Source organism: Danio rerio, chromosome 16, assembly GCF_049306965.1.
Source record: "Danio rerio strain Tuebingen ecotype United States chromosome 16, GRCz12tu, whole genome shotgun sequence".
Taxonomy (NCBI): domain Eukaryota; kingdom Metazoa; phylum Chordata; class Actinopteri; order Cypriniformes; family Danionidae; genus Danio; species Danio rerio.
The window spans coordinates 54,414,711-54,433,395 of record NC_133191.1 but is presented as its reverse complement, the minus strand read 5'-3'; the positions used below and the strand labels follow the sequence as shown (position 1 = coordinate 54,433,395).

Here is an 18,685-nt window from a genome sequence, read left to right as displayed (position 1 = left end):
ACACACCTGCCTGTAATTATTAAGTGCTGTTCACGTCCTAATTAATCGGTTCAGGTGTGTTTGGTCAGGGCTGGAGCTGAACTCTTCAGGAAAGTAGATCTCCAGGAACCGGGCTGAGCACCCCTGCTTTACGTCAAAGGTCTCAAACTCGATACCTGGAGGGTCGCAGCTCTGCACATTTCTGCTTCAACCCTAATTAAACACACCTGATTCAACTAATCCAGGTGTTCAGGATTACTCGAAACTATTATGCTGTGTGAAGCCGAAACAAACTGCATAGTTTGGCCTGAGTTTGAGACCACTGCTTTAAATATTCTTTTCAATTCAAGTTTATTTATATGGCGCTTATACAATGTAGATTGTGTCAAAGCTGCTTAAAATAAAAGTTCTAGTAATGTCCATATTTCAGAGTTGAAGTTCAGTTTATAGTCTTTGTTTTGCATCTCAAAGAGAAATTCCTACAACGTCATGTCCAATAAGGGGAGCCATTTTCATTAATATCTGACTGTTGTTTAATCTGTGTTTTCTGTCACTACTCGGTTAGCCTGCATCGATACATTCAGTGTAAGCTGCATTAATAATCATTAAAAGATCAGCATCTCAACACAAACGAAACATAAAACATAAAAGATAGTGATTCGCATATGTTTATTAATCCTTCAAATCGCTGTATTCAAATCTGTGTTTGAAAAATGCAAAAATCAAGAAAGAGATACTGGGATAACAGTTTATAGTTTTTATAAAACCACTGATGTTTATGGTAAAGATTAAAATCACCGTCATATGCATTTGATGATGCTCAGAAGTGAAAGTTGTAGGCAGCAGTTACATTATTTAACCAGTAGGTGGTGACAACCAGCCATCAAAAATTTGCCACTGAATAATTTTTCAAATATGATCATCTAGCAATGAAACAGGGGCGGATTGGCCATCTGACAATTCTGGCAAATGCCAGAAGGGCCGGACCATTTTTTAAATGTGAGCCGGTCAGTTTTTTTATTTTTTAATTTTATTTATTTATTTATTTATTTTTAATGTATTGTTTTTACATGGAGGCAGATTTTATCTCTTGCAAGATATGAATATGATGATGATAATAATAATAATAATAAATGTTAAGCATTTGGCCCAAACCGTGAAGGCCGGCTAGTTTTGAGTTGGGCCAACTCAATCAGAGGTTACACGGTCGTAATCAAAATCTGGCAAGAATGTCAAACAAACAGTAAGTGCTAATTTTCAGAGATGGACTGTAAAAAAGAAAAGGTGGTGCCGAAAAGCTCAGAGAAAGCAATAAAGGACTCTAAAATCAGACGCTGACAAATGCATAAAATTAACTAAATTATTCTCTAAAGATTTAAATTGGGCTGCTGCATTGGAGGACAGTAGCGCGGTAGAGGAGGTAAGAAGAAAACAGAAAATATGCTTCTAAGTCATTATACTAAAATATAAAAAATTAATCACGCCCTTCACGCTACTTCTAATAGTTTTTGACAGTAACCTACATTGTGTTTAACAGTTGTAAGCTTAGCATAGAACTCCCTAAATGTCATTATTAGCAGATAACGTGGAAATTAGGGTATAGATGGTACAGTATGTTTACCTGTAAATTTGTTATAAATGGGTAGTTTTTGTTCCAGTCACATACATTAAATGTTTAAATATCTATATATGGTATTGCTTATATTATTTCACCATCTGTCCAGCAAAGTAGTGAATCTGGGTGTTCGTGGATAGGTCATGAAGGAAACATGGAGTTTTATTAGTGAGTAACTGAATCATTTATTGAAAATGAGACTAAAAATAAATATGGGTTGTATAAATTACAATGTTAGATTTCTACATTTAGCATTATCAGCAAAAGGACTGAATATTATTTATATATATATATATATATATATATATATATATATATATATATATATATATATATATATATATATATTTTTTTTTTTTTTTTTTTATAGCGCTGACTATTTCTTAATTTTATTTTTTATTAAAATTACAGGTTCTACGGTCCGTTTGTTAAAACAAAAGCTTCCTTTCAGTACTGTTTTTGTAATAAATGGAAAGCAAATTATATTTGTTTCCTTTTTTGGCTGATCCGAAAAATGGTCCGATCCATGACTAAAAAACCATAATGTGATCTGAACTGTGAGATTTGTGATCCGTTACATCACTAATTGTTTTCCAACTATTATTCTCCTCTGACTTTGGGTGTAGTTTACAGTTATGTTTGGGTTTAGGGATAGGAATTAAATTTTTGAACAAAAATGATGTTCCAGGATCAACATGGATGTTAATCCAGCATAGCATCGTACTTGACAAAATCAAGACGCATGTAGTTTAATAGAGGGTTTGCGTAAATGCAAGCAAATATAGTCATATATTCAGAAGAGATCAGAGAAAAGTAAAGCTGTTCAACCAAATGAATGAATGTAAATATGGTATTATGGGTTTTTAATTTAGGTATCACCTACAATCATGAGAACAAATCACAAATGAGATCTTATTGATCTGGGTTATTTTTCTTAGACAGTAATGATCAAAAACAAACTTAAAGTCTCGGGCTTCTGAGAGAAAAAATCATTGAAATACCTCAGATATCTGGATTTTTAAAGAAATCTTTGAGAAATTCAGGCTATTTCAAGTTTTGATTGATTTCTATCTCTTATCGTCTCAGTTGTTTCTCAAGACAACAGGGATTAAATGGAGACTTTCACTTAGCTTCATCTGCACTTCAGTCTTTACAAATCTAAAAATACACTCACCGGCCACTTTATTGTACACCTTACTAGCACCCGGTTGAACCGCTTTTGCCTTCTGAACTGCCTTATTTCTTTGTAACATAGATTCAACAAGATACTGAAAATATTTCTAAGAGATTTGGGTCTATTTTGACATGATAGCATCACGCAGTTGCTGCAGATTTGTCGGCTCACATACATGATGCCAATCTCCCGTTCCACCACATCCCAAAGGTGACTGTGGAGGCCATTTGATTTCAGTGAACTCAATGCCATGTTCAAGAAATCAGTCTGAGATAATTCACGCTTTATGACATGCTGTGTTATCCTGCTGGAAGTAGCCATCGGAAGATGGGATTTTCAGACCATTCTCTGTAAACCCTAGAGATGGTTGTGCGTGAAACCCCAGTAGATCAGCAGTTTCAGAAAAACTCAGACCAGCCATCTGGCACCAACAACCATGCCACGTTCAAAGTCACTGAAATCACCTTTCTTCCCCATTCTGATGCTCGGTTTGAACTGCAGCAGATCCTCTTGACCATGTCTACATGCCTAAACGCATTGAGTTGCTGCCTTGTGATTGGCTGATTAGAAATTTGCATTAGCAAGCAGTTGGACAGTTGTACCTAATAAAGTGGCCTGCAAGTGTATGTCAAAATTCACATTACTAAAATATTTAACATTATATTGTTGATGATCACATTAATCACTTGCTGTATCTTAGATTTACCATTTCATAAAACCAACTGACAAGGCATCTCATTTCTGCATTGCTTTGGGGCTTTTCTTGTCTGTAGTGTAGTTTTTCTCTGGCTTTTGTCTCGGGTTTGGATACAGAGCGCTGTGTCTTTTTTCTGATGCGGTAATGGGATGTGCTGTAAAAATCTGCCTTTCCAACGCCACCCACACTAACGGTCGTACTGCAATAAAACAAGCCATTTACTTTTGTTTTCCGCCACTGGTTTCAGTCTCTGCCGTGTGGACTCGCGTTTGTTTCCACTGCTGCCACAGATAACAGCCAATCAGTCTGACAAGCAGTGTTCACAAGTATTTATAGTACTAGGAGAGTTTGTTAGAAAGTAAATGATGTGGCAGAACAGGTAGAAAAATGATTGTCTGTAGCGTCCAGATCTTCGGTGGAGATTTCGATGCGTGTGGCAAAGAAATGTTCTAAATCATGATGTTTTGCTCGACTTAAACTCATGGATGTTGTGCTCACCAGCTAGGCCGTGTTCCCACAATAACATTCCTATGAGTCAAACTTTTAAGGATAACCAAATGCCAAAGTTAGCTTTAATATTCTGTTTGCCCCAATGTGTTTAGTGTTTCAATGTGTTTGGAGTTCAGTCTATAGGTTGTTTGCGATCACGGGGTTCTGGTGACGTGCCAAATTCAGATGGAGGGCAGGAAGTAAAAAACTGAATGGGAGACATACAGGGAAAAAAGTATTTTTGCTATTAATATCTAGGGATGTAACGGTATCAGAATTTCACGGTACGGTAATACCTCGGTATGAATGTCACGGTACGGTATTTATTGAATCATTTACAGGAAAAAACAAAACTTATGAAAATACTCCAAAAAAGTGCCAAAAGTGTCAATGACATACAAATTAGCCATCTATCTGTAAGCTTTGAAACAGGAACTTCAACATTTAATCACTCACTCACTTAGATAGAGATGGGTTTAAAGGAAAATTATCATATAAATATAATTTGATAAAAGCTGGTATCTCTGGGCATTTACAATGTCCCATGCAACAGAAAAAACCCCTCTCATTTTTGACTGAGGTTTCTGGGACAAGAGAGATATGACTTGGCCCAGGTTGACAGCAGTGGGTAACGTTGTGCATTGTCTTTCCCCCACTTGAGAGCACAAACCATGAGTAAGATAGAGGTCTCGTGTCTGCATCAATCTGAACAGTGTGCTGACAACACCGCTATTCAGTACGCGCGCGACAACACAGCTGATAAGAACTCGCGCGACAACACCGATATTCAGTACGCGCGCGGCGACAACACCCGCTTTAGAGTTTTCCAGCTCTTTTTCATCCCCGCTTCTAGCAGCACACTCCATTTCCGCATTACCGGATCTGTAGCGACAACAGACCGCAAGGGATGATGGTCAAGCATGGGCTGATGGGAATTGTAGTTTTCGCTACCTCCCGTTCGCTTCATTCGCCTGAGCAAATTTTCTCAGAAGACCTATAGTTTTACAGAGTCATGCGACTACGGTAATATCGAAAAAAATTAATATTGAGGTATGACGGTATTTACAATACAGTTACATCCCTATTTATATCATATTTCAAAGGAGATATACATAGAAAATAAACACATATGCCTGGCATGATCCTCATATCATGATGAGGGCAAAGTTTTTTTTTTACTGAACTAAAATATATTTGGGGGTGAAGCAGTGGCACAGTAGGTAGTGCTGTCGCCTCACAGCAAGAAGGTCGCTGGTTCGAGCCTCGGCTCAGTTGGTGTTTCTGTGTGGAGTTTGCATGTTCTCCCTACATTCGAGTGGGTTTCCTCTGGGTTCTCCGGTTTCCCCCACAGTCCAAAGACATGCGGTACAGGTGAATTGGGTAGGCTAAATTGTTCGTAGTGTATAAGTGTGTGTGTGTGTGTTAATGTGTGTGTGGATGTTTTCCAGAGATGGGCTGGAAGGGCATCCGCTGCGTAAAAACTTGCTGGATGAGTTGGCGGTTCATTCCACTGTGGCGACCCCGGATTAATATAGGGACTAAGCCGACAAGAAAATGAATGAATGAAATATATTTGGCTGTCATCAAGGCAATATATACTGAATAAGCTGCAGTATTATGCTGGATGAAAAAATACTATGGTAGACACTTTAGTGTTTTGAAGCATACTATGAAGTTAATGTATAAACAAATTTCGAGAGGATCACGTGCTTATGATTGCTAGCAGCTGACCCGCATTATCCAATTCACTACGATCCAATCAGATGACTCCTAAACTACTATAAATACCCTGGGGTTTATTCCACTGCTATCTTCGTTTTGAAGAGTCCCCCCTTCCTCCCCTACTCCTCCTTCTTAGACGGGTGACACGGTGGCCCAGTGCCTAGCACTGTCGCCTCACAGCAAGAATGTCTCTGGTTCCTGGCTTTACCAAAACTAGCAGACATTTCTGTGCGGAGTTTTGCACTTCTCCCCGTGCTCACGTGGGTTTCCCCCGGGTTCCCCGGTTTCCTCCCACCGCCTAAAAACATGCAATTAAGTCAATTGAACAATCCAAATTATCAACATAGACTCGCTTCTAGTTAGTAATTAGTTTCAAGAGCATTCACTTGCTACAGCAGGGGAGTTCTCGAGATCTACCTCGAGATCGCTTTGCAACGGGAGGGAGCCCTGGGCTCGAGGATCTCATGAGCTCAGGGCTCTCTCCCGGGACAGCATGCCAAACAAGCTTTATAATTAATCATCAGCTAAGTGTGAACTCTTGAAAGATAATTAAATTAAACTCTCGTTGTAATTATGTTGTTGCTGTGGTATGACACTACTGTAGTTTTAAACTAGTTATTTAACAGGCTTCAGCTTTATACTCCATAATTATACACCATCACCATGCACCACAGTTTACTCTAACGTTACAGTATTTATTACAGCTTATTATGCTAAAGGATTCTGTAGCAATTATTAACAAAGAGTTGTATACATTATACATTTTACTATGTAGTTTATTATAAATTACAATAGTTTTTTGCATTGGAAATGGGTAGGCTAAACTGTCCGTAGTGTGAGTGTGTATGGATGTTTCCCAGAGATGGGTTGCAGCTGGAAGGGCATCCGCTGTGTAAAAAAAATTGCTGGATAAGTTGGCGGTTCATTCCGCTGTGGCGACCCTAGATTAATAAAGGGACTAACCTGAAATGAAAATGGATGAATGAATGAAATTGCTGTTGCACCATTGCTGAAGCAGGTTATAGTGATATTACACAAATTCTAACTGGTGGTGCAAGTGTAGGGAGTGGGGCTGGGGATTATTTTCAGGTGCTGTGTAATATCATTGCTCCTGCCACAGCCATGGTACAGCAGCAGTGTTCATTGATTATTACGCCAGAATGAGAGTATAGGTGCCAACCAAATCAGTCTAGAACAGGGTTTTTCAAAGTCTAAGACAGTGGGCCTCCCTTTTGACACAACTTATCTATTGGCGCCCCCTCCTCCCAAACACGCACGCACTCACGCACACACACACACACACACACATATATATATATATATATATATATATATATATATATATATACAGTATATATAAAGACACAGACAGATGTCAGACTGTTAACTCGCTTTTATCATCATTTGCATGAAAGTGCAATTATTTACAGAGTAATAACAAGTATTTTAATATAACGTTTGTAAAACTAGGATGATGGTTCAATATGAATAGAACAGATCCAAGAACTGTCCATCCCAGTCAAAACAGTCGAAGTTTAGCGGGTCTCATGCTGTCTTTAGCCAAAATATCTTGACAACCCACACATAAAGGTCGTGGTTTATCAGCTGGTCCTGTCCACGTAAATCCTAAACTCAAATACTGATCATCATATCGTCGTCTTTTGGGTTTAAGCCCTGAACTTGAAGGCTTTGAATCGGGGCGTCTCAGAAACCGAACCATTGTGTTAGCAGGCATATACCTGTATAAGCAAATTCACAGCTATGGCCTTCTGGGTAAAAAAGGTTTTCTTATTTTTGACGTATTATTTTTTTAGCTTTGTTTAATTAAAACGTTTAAATATAATAAAAAATACATATAATAATTAAACTTAATAATTATATTTTTATTATATAACATTTTTTCCCGCGCCTCCCCTGACATGCTCTGGCGCCCCCCAGGGGAGGCGCGCCTCACACTTTGAAAACCCCTGGTCTAGAAAAAATAGCAACTTTTCATTTTCTGTCAGTCCTAGTGTACAACGAAACATTCATTCATTCATTTTCTTGCCGGCTTAGTCCCTTTATTATTATTATAATACTAACCAAAATTTAGATTTTGTAATAACAGTAAACAATGTTTTTGCTATAAGGTCTGGTTTTGTCGTGGCTGTACTCTAAAATTAAATTTACACACAACGCAACAGAGATAAGTAAATTTACCGAAAGTTTTGAGGAATCACAGTAAAATGGAGCAAATGTTTTCATTCCCTTCAGCAAAAATAAACACAAAAGTGAATTGGTGAGCGAAACGTATGACTGCTTGATGATGTCATCCAAAGAGGAAAGTTATTTTAGTGCTGGAGCAGGATATTACAGAAGGAAGGATTACAAAGATAGATATTGTTTTTCATTTGGGTAAATAACACCAGAAATGTGCAACTGGCTTTCCACCAAAAAGCCAATTTACTTGCAGGAAGGTTTACTTGTTCAAAGAGTCTGCATGGCTCGGTTCATGTGGAGCGTTTTGGCTTCTTATAACTAAAACAGGCTGTGTGATGATGAAAGGGTCATTTGGCATGCAGATACAAGTCATGTCAGCACGTCTAAAATTAACGACTAAAGAAAACAAATACTTTAATAATTTATTGTCTTTTCTTTCTCCAGTGGGTCTTGAGGTTGACTGGCATTGTTTCACAATGAGGTCCACGTGGATCTAAAATTCTTGGTCATGAAATCAGCATCAACATTAAACTGCATTCATTCTATAATGTTATATAGAATTAAATCAACTGTAACTCAGTGATGTCGCCTCATAGCAAGAAGGTTGCTTATTTGAGTCCCGCCTGGGCCAGTTGGTGTTTCTGTGTGGGGTTTGCATGTTATCCCCGTGTTGGCGTGGGTTTCCTCCATGTGCTCCAGTTTCCCCCACAGTCCAAACACATGGGGCTCTATTTTGACGGTCCATGCACAGAGCCCAAAACGCATTGCGCAAACGCTTTCAGGGCGTGTCAGAACGCATTTTTGCTAATTTAAGGACTGGAAAATCCGCTTTGCGCCGTGGCGCATGGTCTAAAAGGGTTGAGTTTATTTTCTTAATGAGTTATAGGTGTGTTTTGAGAATAAACCAATTAGAGTCTCATCTCCCATTCCCTTTAAGAGTCATCTGCATCGCGCCAAGAGCGCATTCGCTATTTACAGGACGCAAAGTAAGTCTAAGTGGAAAAACTGAGCATTTCACTAGCAAACAGTTCACAGTTTTTTAACAGCATCTACTGCGTGAGAATGAGAGATAATGGATCTACTTTCACTTTCTCTCTTGGATAGGGAAACCTTTACGCACAGACATCAATTAGTCTATAAATAAATACTTTTGTTTGTTAAGCGCAAATATTCGTTTCAAAACTATTTCTAAATTCTGTTCTAATTTCCAGCAAACGAATAAATGAACAATAATAACGAAGTGTGCTCAAAAACCTGAGTTACATCCTAAAACACATGCTGTGCCCCATATGGTCTAAAACCTGACAGGTGGGCAAATCTAAGCTTGTTTTTAATAAAACAAGTATAAATATGGATATAATAAATAATACTGATAATAATAGTAACATTACACAAAAGCAAATTGTTATGAATGAACTGAAAAAGCCTCCCGAGATGAAGAAGACATAAAAGCAGTGATTTTTCATATTTATGTAGGCTAGAAAATAATATGTTTTATAATATTTTAATCCTTTATATTTATATTCTATATCTATCCTTATCATATCCTATATATATTCTTAATATTTAAATTTTTTCATATGTAAAGAGATTTGGCCATTGCTCTCTTGTGTGTATTAAGCAGTGTGTAAGCGAGGCGCAACTCTGCGCCGGAGTTTAGACCGGGTTTGTTTTGGTCTAATGAAAAATTTATTTTAGTTTGTCAAAATAGCAACGCGCCTGCAGTGCGCCTCAGAACGCCTTCCTTTTTAGACCAGAACGCCTATGGGCGCACAAATGAGCGCTAATGCATTTGCTATTTAAACAGTGTAGCGCAACGCCTCAAAACGACTCTTGCGCCAAGCTGAAACTAGAAAAAGACTATTGCGCTGTTTCTTGCGCCACATTGCGCCGGGTGTATGATAGGGCCCATGTGCTTTAGAGGAATTGAGGAAACTAAATTGGTCGTACTGTATTGGAGTGTGTGTGGATGTTTCTCAGATGATGGGTTGCTGCTGGTAGGGCATCCCCTGTGTAAAACATATGCTTGAATAGTTGGCAATTCATTCCGCTGTGGCGACCTCTGAAATAGTCGAAGAGTATTAATTAATTCTTAAAGTTGTTGATGAATTAAATAAAAATTAATTTCAGTACATTGTAAACAATGCAGAGTTCTAGACATTTTATTCATATCGTCCCATCACAAATCAATTACAGTAAGTTAATTTAACTAATTTAAATGGATTGAACATAAACAAATAAGTTGTTCCCAAATTATCTCAATAATTGAGTGTTGTTTCAGCTTATTTTAAATAAGTAGTTTAAACAAGAAACAATAAGTTACAATAAAATTTAATAGGATTATTTAACTTTACCCTTGTGCATTGTTTTTTTTCTTTCTTTCTTTTTCTTTGCATTTTATTATTTCACCCTCCATTTTCTGTATACATCTATTTGACATTTGGATAAAAATATGAAAAATCATCAAAATATTCATATTCTGTGTAAACAGATTCTTATTTCACTGGCAAACCATCAACATTTTTTATATTTTTAACACTACATTGAGTATTTTGGTGAATTTTATTTTATTTTATTTTTTTCAAATCTAAACTATGAAACAAATAATCCCTTATCCTGCTTTTTGCTTCAAAGCACTGTAGGATAAAATAATTTAAAATATGTAATTTTATTGTGTGGGTGTGTTTTTGTACTTGCATATACTGAGAAATGTATATAAAGGCCCAATCCCAATTCTACTTTTGTACCCCTACCCCTTCCCCTTGGCCCTTAAAACTGAGTGTGAAGGGGAAGGGCTTAAACATTTATGCTGCGTTCACACCAGACGCGGAACGCGTGTCAAGTGCGAGTGATTTACATGTTAAGTCAATGCAAATGCGTGAATAGACATCGACGTGAATTGCACAAATGTAGCAGTGCGAATGGCGCGATACACGCAAATGGCTCGGCGCGAATTGAGCGTTTCGCGCGAATCACTTGAGTTCGAAAATCTGAACTTCAGCGGACATTCACGCTGCGTTAACCAATCAGGAGCTTGCTCTTGTGGGGGGCGTGATTGTGACGTATTTTAACTGGGCTTGGCTCAGTCAGAAGCACCGCTGAAAGCCTCCGTCATCCAGGTTCATTTTCTGGAGGAGTTTATGAGCTCACAGAGCTGGATGCACCTCTGAAAGGATTTAGTAGACTCAGACACGACCCCAAACATGTCGATGCTGTTTTTCAGCCTTTATAAAGCACATAAACAGTTATTTTATCAATAAAATCCATGTTAGCCATTTAGCTATGAAGCTAGAGTCACCGGGCAGACAAAAGCCCTGCCCTTCACGTGAGTCCGCGTCTGTTCTGAAGTGAATTTGATGCTCGAATGAAGCGGATTTGACCCGCGAATGAAGCGAGTAAACTCAAATGTTCACGTGGCTATTTACGCGCGAACAGCGTGATTTATCCGCGCGTTCCGCGTCTGGTGTGAACACAGCATGAGAAATGGGACAGCACTACAGCACCTGCACACGTTATCATATGTCATTGCGAAATGAGATCAGACAACCGCGACTGCTGTAGTTATTCCAGTTGCGTTATTTATTGGTATTTATCTTCAAGAAATCACTGAAGGCAATGATATCATGTTGTCAACAATCTAATGTGGCAATAAGATCATAACTGTACTGTACATTTACACTGTGGCCATAATTATCTATGTAAACACACCAAAAACACCATTACCATTATAGCAGACACTGTAAAAAGCTCATTCCCAGCCACTGAACTTCATCGAGTCATCGAGTGTCAGAACGTTGTGGGACGGCTGTACAGGAGTTATTATTATGGAGTATAGATCGCGAAATTTAGCGGTTTTTATTTTAGCGTTGTTGTTTTTTTAAGCATGACAGTAAAACACGAATGCTGTTGTGAGTAAATTAAAACATGTCGTTGTTTGTTGTAAAAATTTGTAATAAAGACAAAAATATACTAATTTGTGGATCTCCTGACTTCCGGGTGCAGCTATCCTGCCGTTGTGGTTGGTGTATTCTGGAAACATTTTCTTACCCCGTGGTTTTGAGTGTGATCTTGAAAAATCTCAGTTCGAAGGGCTATTCACCCCTTCCTTTTAGCCCTACGCCTTCAAGCTAAAGAGAAGTGGAACACCCTTATTAACGGCAATACGCAAAACGAGGGGTAGGGGTAAGAGGAAGAGCTAAGGCGTAGAATTGGTATTGGGCCAAAGTATGTGTATTGTCAATGTGTACATTTTATTTTGTGACCCTGCACAATTACTTCTGATCATTGACTTACATAAGTCTGCCATTATGTAAACAAACTGCAATTTTAAAGTATTAGTCCTTAAAATAAAATATTGTTTATAGTAGTTATTATGCTGGTGAAGAACTTATGTGGCAGTAAAAATGTGGTGCAAAAAGATGCAGATGATTCTTGACAGCAGTTTTTGACCTCTGTGAACCTTTGTGTAACTTTCTAAAATTGATGTTAATGGATTAAAAATGACATTATTTAAATGCAAATGTTCCATGTTTTAGCTTAAAAATGTGCCACAGTCATACTTTTCACAGACTCCTGGTTTAAGAGCTGCATCAGTGAAGTGATTGCTTGTGATGTACTGTTAATGAATTATAAAAATATGTATTATTTTTGGGCCGGGGGTTTACATTTTCCCAGGTTTGTGCCAATGACTAAAATACATGGACAATGCGACGCCGTTGTTTCCCATTGAACACTTTCACAAAAGACTGCTGAATTTGGAGCCTCGGCATGCGCAGAACGAACTACCTGATCTCCTCCTGAAGTTCCGACGGTCTGCTTGGAGAAATTGTCAATGACAACTGTCAATCATGATGACACACCCAGTTTTTATAACATTAAATTACTGTCTAAATGCATACTCTTTACAAAAATGAAAATCTGCACCTATATTTAATTGACCAAAACCATCTTTCGGGACATTTTATTGCAAGTGTAATTCATTTTTTTTTATTTGGGCTCAAGTCTCATTCATTAACACTGAGGAGGTGGGCTTTATGACTTGTACTGCAGCCAGCCCCCAGGGGGCGATCTAACGGGTAATACCTTTACTCAAAAGCAGGCATGTGCCACACTTGGGCTGTGCACGCAACAAATGGGCAGGGCTTGAGTTACATATCGACATCACGCCGACACAGCAGCGATTCATTCGAACCACTACGAGTCGACTCTTTTACAGATGAATTTATAGTTTTAAACAAGGTGTACTTTTAGATTTAAGCCTTAGCTGGATATTTTTACTGTACTTGGAGCTGTGTTACACTCTACATAGAAGGTCATTTTCAAAATCTTATATTTTTTTGGGCTCTTTAAGTTCTTTACCCCCTCACATGTGTGTCCGCATTTACTAACCCCATACTTTTGTAACCTTCACATGTGATTTTGTACATTTTATCTACTAATTTGTACCTTTTTAGGCCCAAATGTGAACTTGATAACTACAAAAATGTATCTTGTAGCACTCCAGTGACAGGTTCTGTACTTTTTTTTTTTTTTTTTGGAGGGTGCAGGTGCAGAGTTTGTTCCATGACCCGTCTCTGTTTGTCCTCCTCAGGTAATGCTTGTCAGAGTGGCCTAGTGCCAGCGCTGGTTCGAGCTCCTCTTCCCGCTGTGCCCTCCTCTTTGGGCATGAAGCACTTTGTCCCTTTTGCTTTGGATGGCGGCTCTGCGCTCAGCCTCATTCCCAGCTTCAGCAGCGTAAGTCACACAAACACACACACACACACACACACTTTCTCTCGAAGTGCTAATGAGCTTCACTCTGTTCTCGGGGTCCGCCGGGGTTTCGAGAGAGCGTCGCTTCTGATAATTGTCATCCGAGTTCTGCTTGTTCTGGGACTGCAGCCTGTGGAGCGGTTTCACAATGCATTGTGAAGATGCAACACCAGCTGTTGTTATGAGCACAGGTTGTGAACTTCTAATCCTATAAACATCGACTTCATATATCGTCATTTGGAAGTGCGACATTATGTGTTGATCTAGCATACAAATAACAACTGGTGCTAAAAGAAAAGGAGGCTACTTGTTGATTTGAAGGTGCTGTATGTATGTTTCTGTCATTTCTAAAGTATCATATCATAGTATTTTTGCAGATAATTGAGAAATGTGAACATATTTGTTTATCTGAAAAAGAAAGTCCTTACCTCTGGTGGAGGAGTTCAAGTTTCTTGGGGTTTTGTTTTTCAGTCTTTTCAGTGTTTTTCCTACCTAGGGAGGTGTTTCAGGCATGTCCCACTGGTAGGAGGCATTGGGGATCACCCAGGACATGCTAAAGGGACTATGTCTCTCGGGAATGCCTCGGGATCCCCCCGGGGGTGTCTGGCGAGAGGGACGTCTGGGGTTCTTTCCTGAGACTGCTGCCCCCGCAACCCGGCCCTGGAAAAACGGCAGAAAATGAATGAACGAAAAAGATATGCTAAATGCTGAAGTCAGATATTCTGCTTTGAGAATGTGTGACTTTGGTTTAGTCTGTGTAACTCCGCCCACTGCCGGTTTCTGCTGTTATATTTTTACACACCAGGTTGCCTTGGTGGAAATCACATCATTTTTTGTTTCAGTCATGAAGGCTGGAGAGATATATGTGGACGTGATGTGAAGTTTATTTATAAACTAATCTTGATAGAATCACATGCTTATGATTGACCACAGCTGGTTCTGCATTAGCTAACAGATGATTCACCAATCAGACGAATCCAAATATAAATAATCAGAGTTTCTCACCTTCGTTATCTTCGTCTAGAAGAATTCCCCCATGCCCCCTACTCTTACTGTACTTTTCCTACATAGGCGGCCTGGCGACTCAGTGGTTTTGTGACTCTGAAATTAACAGGCGACTCTGTGCGGAGTTTACATGTTCTTCCCATTTTTGCGTGGGGTTCCCTGGTTTCCCCCACAGTCCAAAGACATGCAACAGAAGTGAATTGACTAAACCGAATTGCTACTATAGTTGAGCTGTTAGTCAGGCTACTACTCATGCCTTCAGTCAGCCGTTTATCTCTCCATAGCAATCTCTATAATCTGTCCTAAGCCCTAACTAAGCCCTAACTAAACCAGTGGTTCTTTAGACCCACTGAGCTCAGACTTTCCTCTCATCCTTCAAACCGGGGGGATTAGGGGAGGCAGTGATTGGGTTAGTCGGTGCTTTTGAAAACACTATCGGTTGGGTTTAGAGAAGGGGGTGGGTGGGGTTATCAGTCAGGCAGTCAGTGGACAGTGGTCTCTGGTGGATTTACTCAAGAACCGCAGGTGCGAATGACACTTGTGAGATAAATTTGAGGTGTTAAAAAGCGTACACAGTAGCGTGTGATGAATTTGCGAAAACTAAAATTGCAAAAAACTAAAGCTCTTGGGACGTTTTTCTAGTTCTCCAGAAATGTATACAGGGGTACATATCAATAATGAGCCTGGGTTGGGTATATATATCCCAGCGAGCACCCTGATGTCAAATTGACATTATAAACATAATGCAAATCTATTTGATGTCAAAACCTGTATGCCGATTTAACATTCACGATCATTACATGTTTTTGTGTTGCAAAACTCACAGCTTCTTTGTTTGTTGGAAGATTGGTTAACATCACTACAACCTTGTAAACAACACCACAAATTCTCTCACTCTCTCGATCAATTCCTAATTCAATGAAATGCTCTAATTCATTTAAAGGTTCCCTGAAGTGCCTTGAACGTGCAGCTTTGTTCGATCTGTAATGCAATTTCAACTGAAACATAAAGATAGTATGGGACATATCAGATGGTTCCTCCACATTTTTTAAATAACAAGCTAATGGCATTTATTTATATCACAGCTCTGCCAGTCTAACTCTTAAGATCCTCATTAGATTCACTAGAGCTCTATAGTCTATATTGGCATAATATAGCAACATCATTTTAAATTATTCTGATGTTTTGTGGTGGGGACGTAGTGGCGCAGTAGCTAGTGCTGTCGCCTCACAGCAAGAAGCTGGTTTGAGCCTTGGCTGGGCCAGTTGGCATTTCTGTGTGGAGTTTGCATGTTCTCCCCGCGTTCGCGTGGGTTTCCTCCAGGTGCTCCGGTTTCCCTCACAGTCCAAAGACATGCGGTACAGGTAATTGTCCATAGTGTATGAGTATGAATGAGTGTGTATGGATGTTTCCCAGAAATGGGTTGCAGCTGGAAGGGCATCCGCTGCGTAAAACATGTGCTGGATAAGTTAGCGGTTCATTCCGCTGTGGTGACCCTGGATTAATAAAGAGACTAAGCTGAAAAGAAAACGAATGAATGAATGAATAAATCAATGAATGTTTTGTGGTCTGTGCGACACATGCATATGATCCTCTTTGTGTTGTCATATCTCTGGACCAAAGGGAAGCTGTGTATGCGTCTCTGCAGCAGTTAGGAAAGCAGTCTTCATTCAAACCAAAGGAAAGCAGATTTTCTCTGTCTGAATGGTGTATACAGTGCACTGTGTGCCATTCACCATATAGAAAAGTGTCATCTTGAATGTCCTAGGTGCCTCTATGCTGACTGTGTACATGTGCAATCCATTTTCCCTCAGGTTGTAGATGTCACAGTGTCATCTACCGTTTATAATTTTCATATATATGCAAAATTTTAGGCTGAAACCCTAAATCGAATGCTGTGTTGCATGTGAATAAGTTTACAGTTTTAAGTTGCGTCTTATAGATCTTTTTGCGTCTTATAAAACTTTTTTAGTAACTAATTCTCTTTAGATTATAAGTAGACTGTCAACTTGGGATAAGGGTTATTGTAAATTGACATGTACCTGCAAAGTTTCTTATAGTCAGTTAAATGTCTGTTGAATGTCAGTATCAAAAAATATTAAGCAGACAGTCTACTAATACTCAAATGGACCATCAAAATAAAGTGTTACTCTTTTTTTCTTCATAGGGTCCAACAAATGTCCCCACAAGGTCAAAATTGACTGGTATTGCTATACTTGTGGGGACATTTAGTCTCCACAATAGAAGAAATACAAGATACACACACAATCAAGTTGGTATTGGTGGTTTATGATGACTCCATAAACGTAGTTTATTTTATAGTGTAAAAACCACTTAACTAATACCCACCCCTAAAACCAACCCTTACATGTAAAATTTTGAATGTCAAAAGACTCTTTTAAGTACACTATGATTTTTAGGTGTTTTAAGTACGAGGACACATGTCATGTTCTTGTATACCTCCTTAATAAAGTACAAAAAGGTCATTCCATGTCATTACACAATTTTGTGTCCCCATACACACACACACACACACACACACACACACACACACACACACACACACACACACACACACACACTGCACTCACTGTAAAACAAATGCAGGATTCCACTAATGATTCAGCCCAGGTTCATTCTGATTATGCACCCATATAATGATTTCTAGAGAGTGCCAAATGTCCCAGGAGGCAAGTATTTTTTTTTTACAGTTTTTGTGAATCCACTAGAAGTCACTGTGTACAATTTTTCAGATCTCAAATTTCTCTCGCGAGTGCCATTCGCAGCTGCTTTTCTCACGTAAATCCACCAGAAGCCGCTGTTAACTGACTGACTGACTGACTGACTGACTGACGGAGTCTGCCGTCAAACTGAAAACAAAAGTAAAACAATGTGTCCGGGCCCGGTCCACTCTTGGCTTCCTCTGCCATCGTTCCTCCTCTTTTAGTCCAGAGCTTCTTCTGTGGGATTCGAGGCTGGTGCGCGTTACAGGTGTATCACTTACGCGGTGGCCTCATTCCTTTCCCACGGCTCTTAACCCCGCCCCGTTGCCACACCAACCGATAGTGTTTTCAAAAGCAATCCAGAAAAAGAAAAGCCCTTGCCTGATTTTTACCACATTTTCAGATTTTACCACACTCTCACCCTGTTGTTTACTTGTTTGTTTTATTATTTTATTATTTTGGTTTCTGTTTTTGTCTTATCTGCTTTCTGGAACCATTTTTTGCCGGATTTAACCCAATCGTCACATTCAACTCCGCTCTGTGTCTCAAATCCTCTGACATACGCTTATAGTAATAACTCAAATCCACCACCCCGTAGCTTTCGTTTAAAAGACGACCTACTTTCCTCTGGCTGCACTGGAAAAAATAAATCCGTAAAATTTACGGTAAAAAAAACGGCAGCTGTGGTTGTCAGTAATTTACCGTTAAAAACACGGTACAAACCTTAAAAAGAATTTTTATGGTAAATTACTGTATTTTAATAATTTATAGAGGTAATGTGTCTGTATTTTGAATGATCAACATCTACACATCTTTTGTTGCACATTTAGACACATTAGCACACCCACATTCAGGTGGTGATGAGAAAGTTACATAATGAGCCAATGCTCATCACAATCAACTTCTCCCACAAGCAGAAAAGAGGATCAGCATGTAGAAGGTGCTCAGTGTCATCCACACAGCTACTAAACACCAGTATGGTAACACGCATAAAATTAAAGTCATGAAATAAACATCGTTTATCAACATTAGATGTAGCATAAATCTCTAATGTACATAACTGATGGGGAAACAACTAAAAAGATCCATAATAATGTCAACCAAATGCATATAAAGTTATGTGCCATGCAGGGAATTCTGGGAAAGTCAATTTACGGTTATTCGCCGTATATATTAGGGAAACATACCGTTAACCAGGTTACAGATTTGTACTGTAGCATTTTTACAGTTTTTTACTGTTGAAATCACGGCCATTTTTTACAGTGTACTTAATTTGTGCTCTCCAAAAATGTATATAGGGGCTACGTTTTCAGAATGAGCCTGTGTTGAAT

At 38.9% G+C, this 18,685-nt stretch overlaps 1 protein-coding gene across 4 annotated transcripts in view; it reads left to right on the top strand.

The window, feature by feature from the left end:
* The window catches only part of znf385d (zinc finger protein 385D), a 144,849-nt gene that overhangs the window by 21,675 nt on the left and 104,489 nt on the right, over positions 1-18,685 (top strand). For all 4 annotated transcript variants that reach the window (XM_073926766.1, XM_021467039.3, XM_021467038.3 and 1 more), the window contains exon 2: positions 13,466-13,608. In XM_073926766.1, coding sequence (XP_073782867.1) covers positions 13,466-13,608 — 143 coding nt within the window. The remainder of the gene's footprint in view (positions 1-13,465; positions 13,609-18,685) is intronic.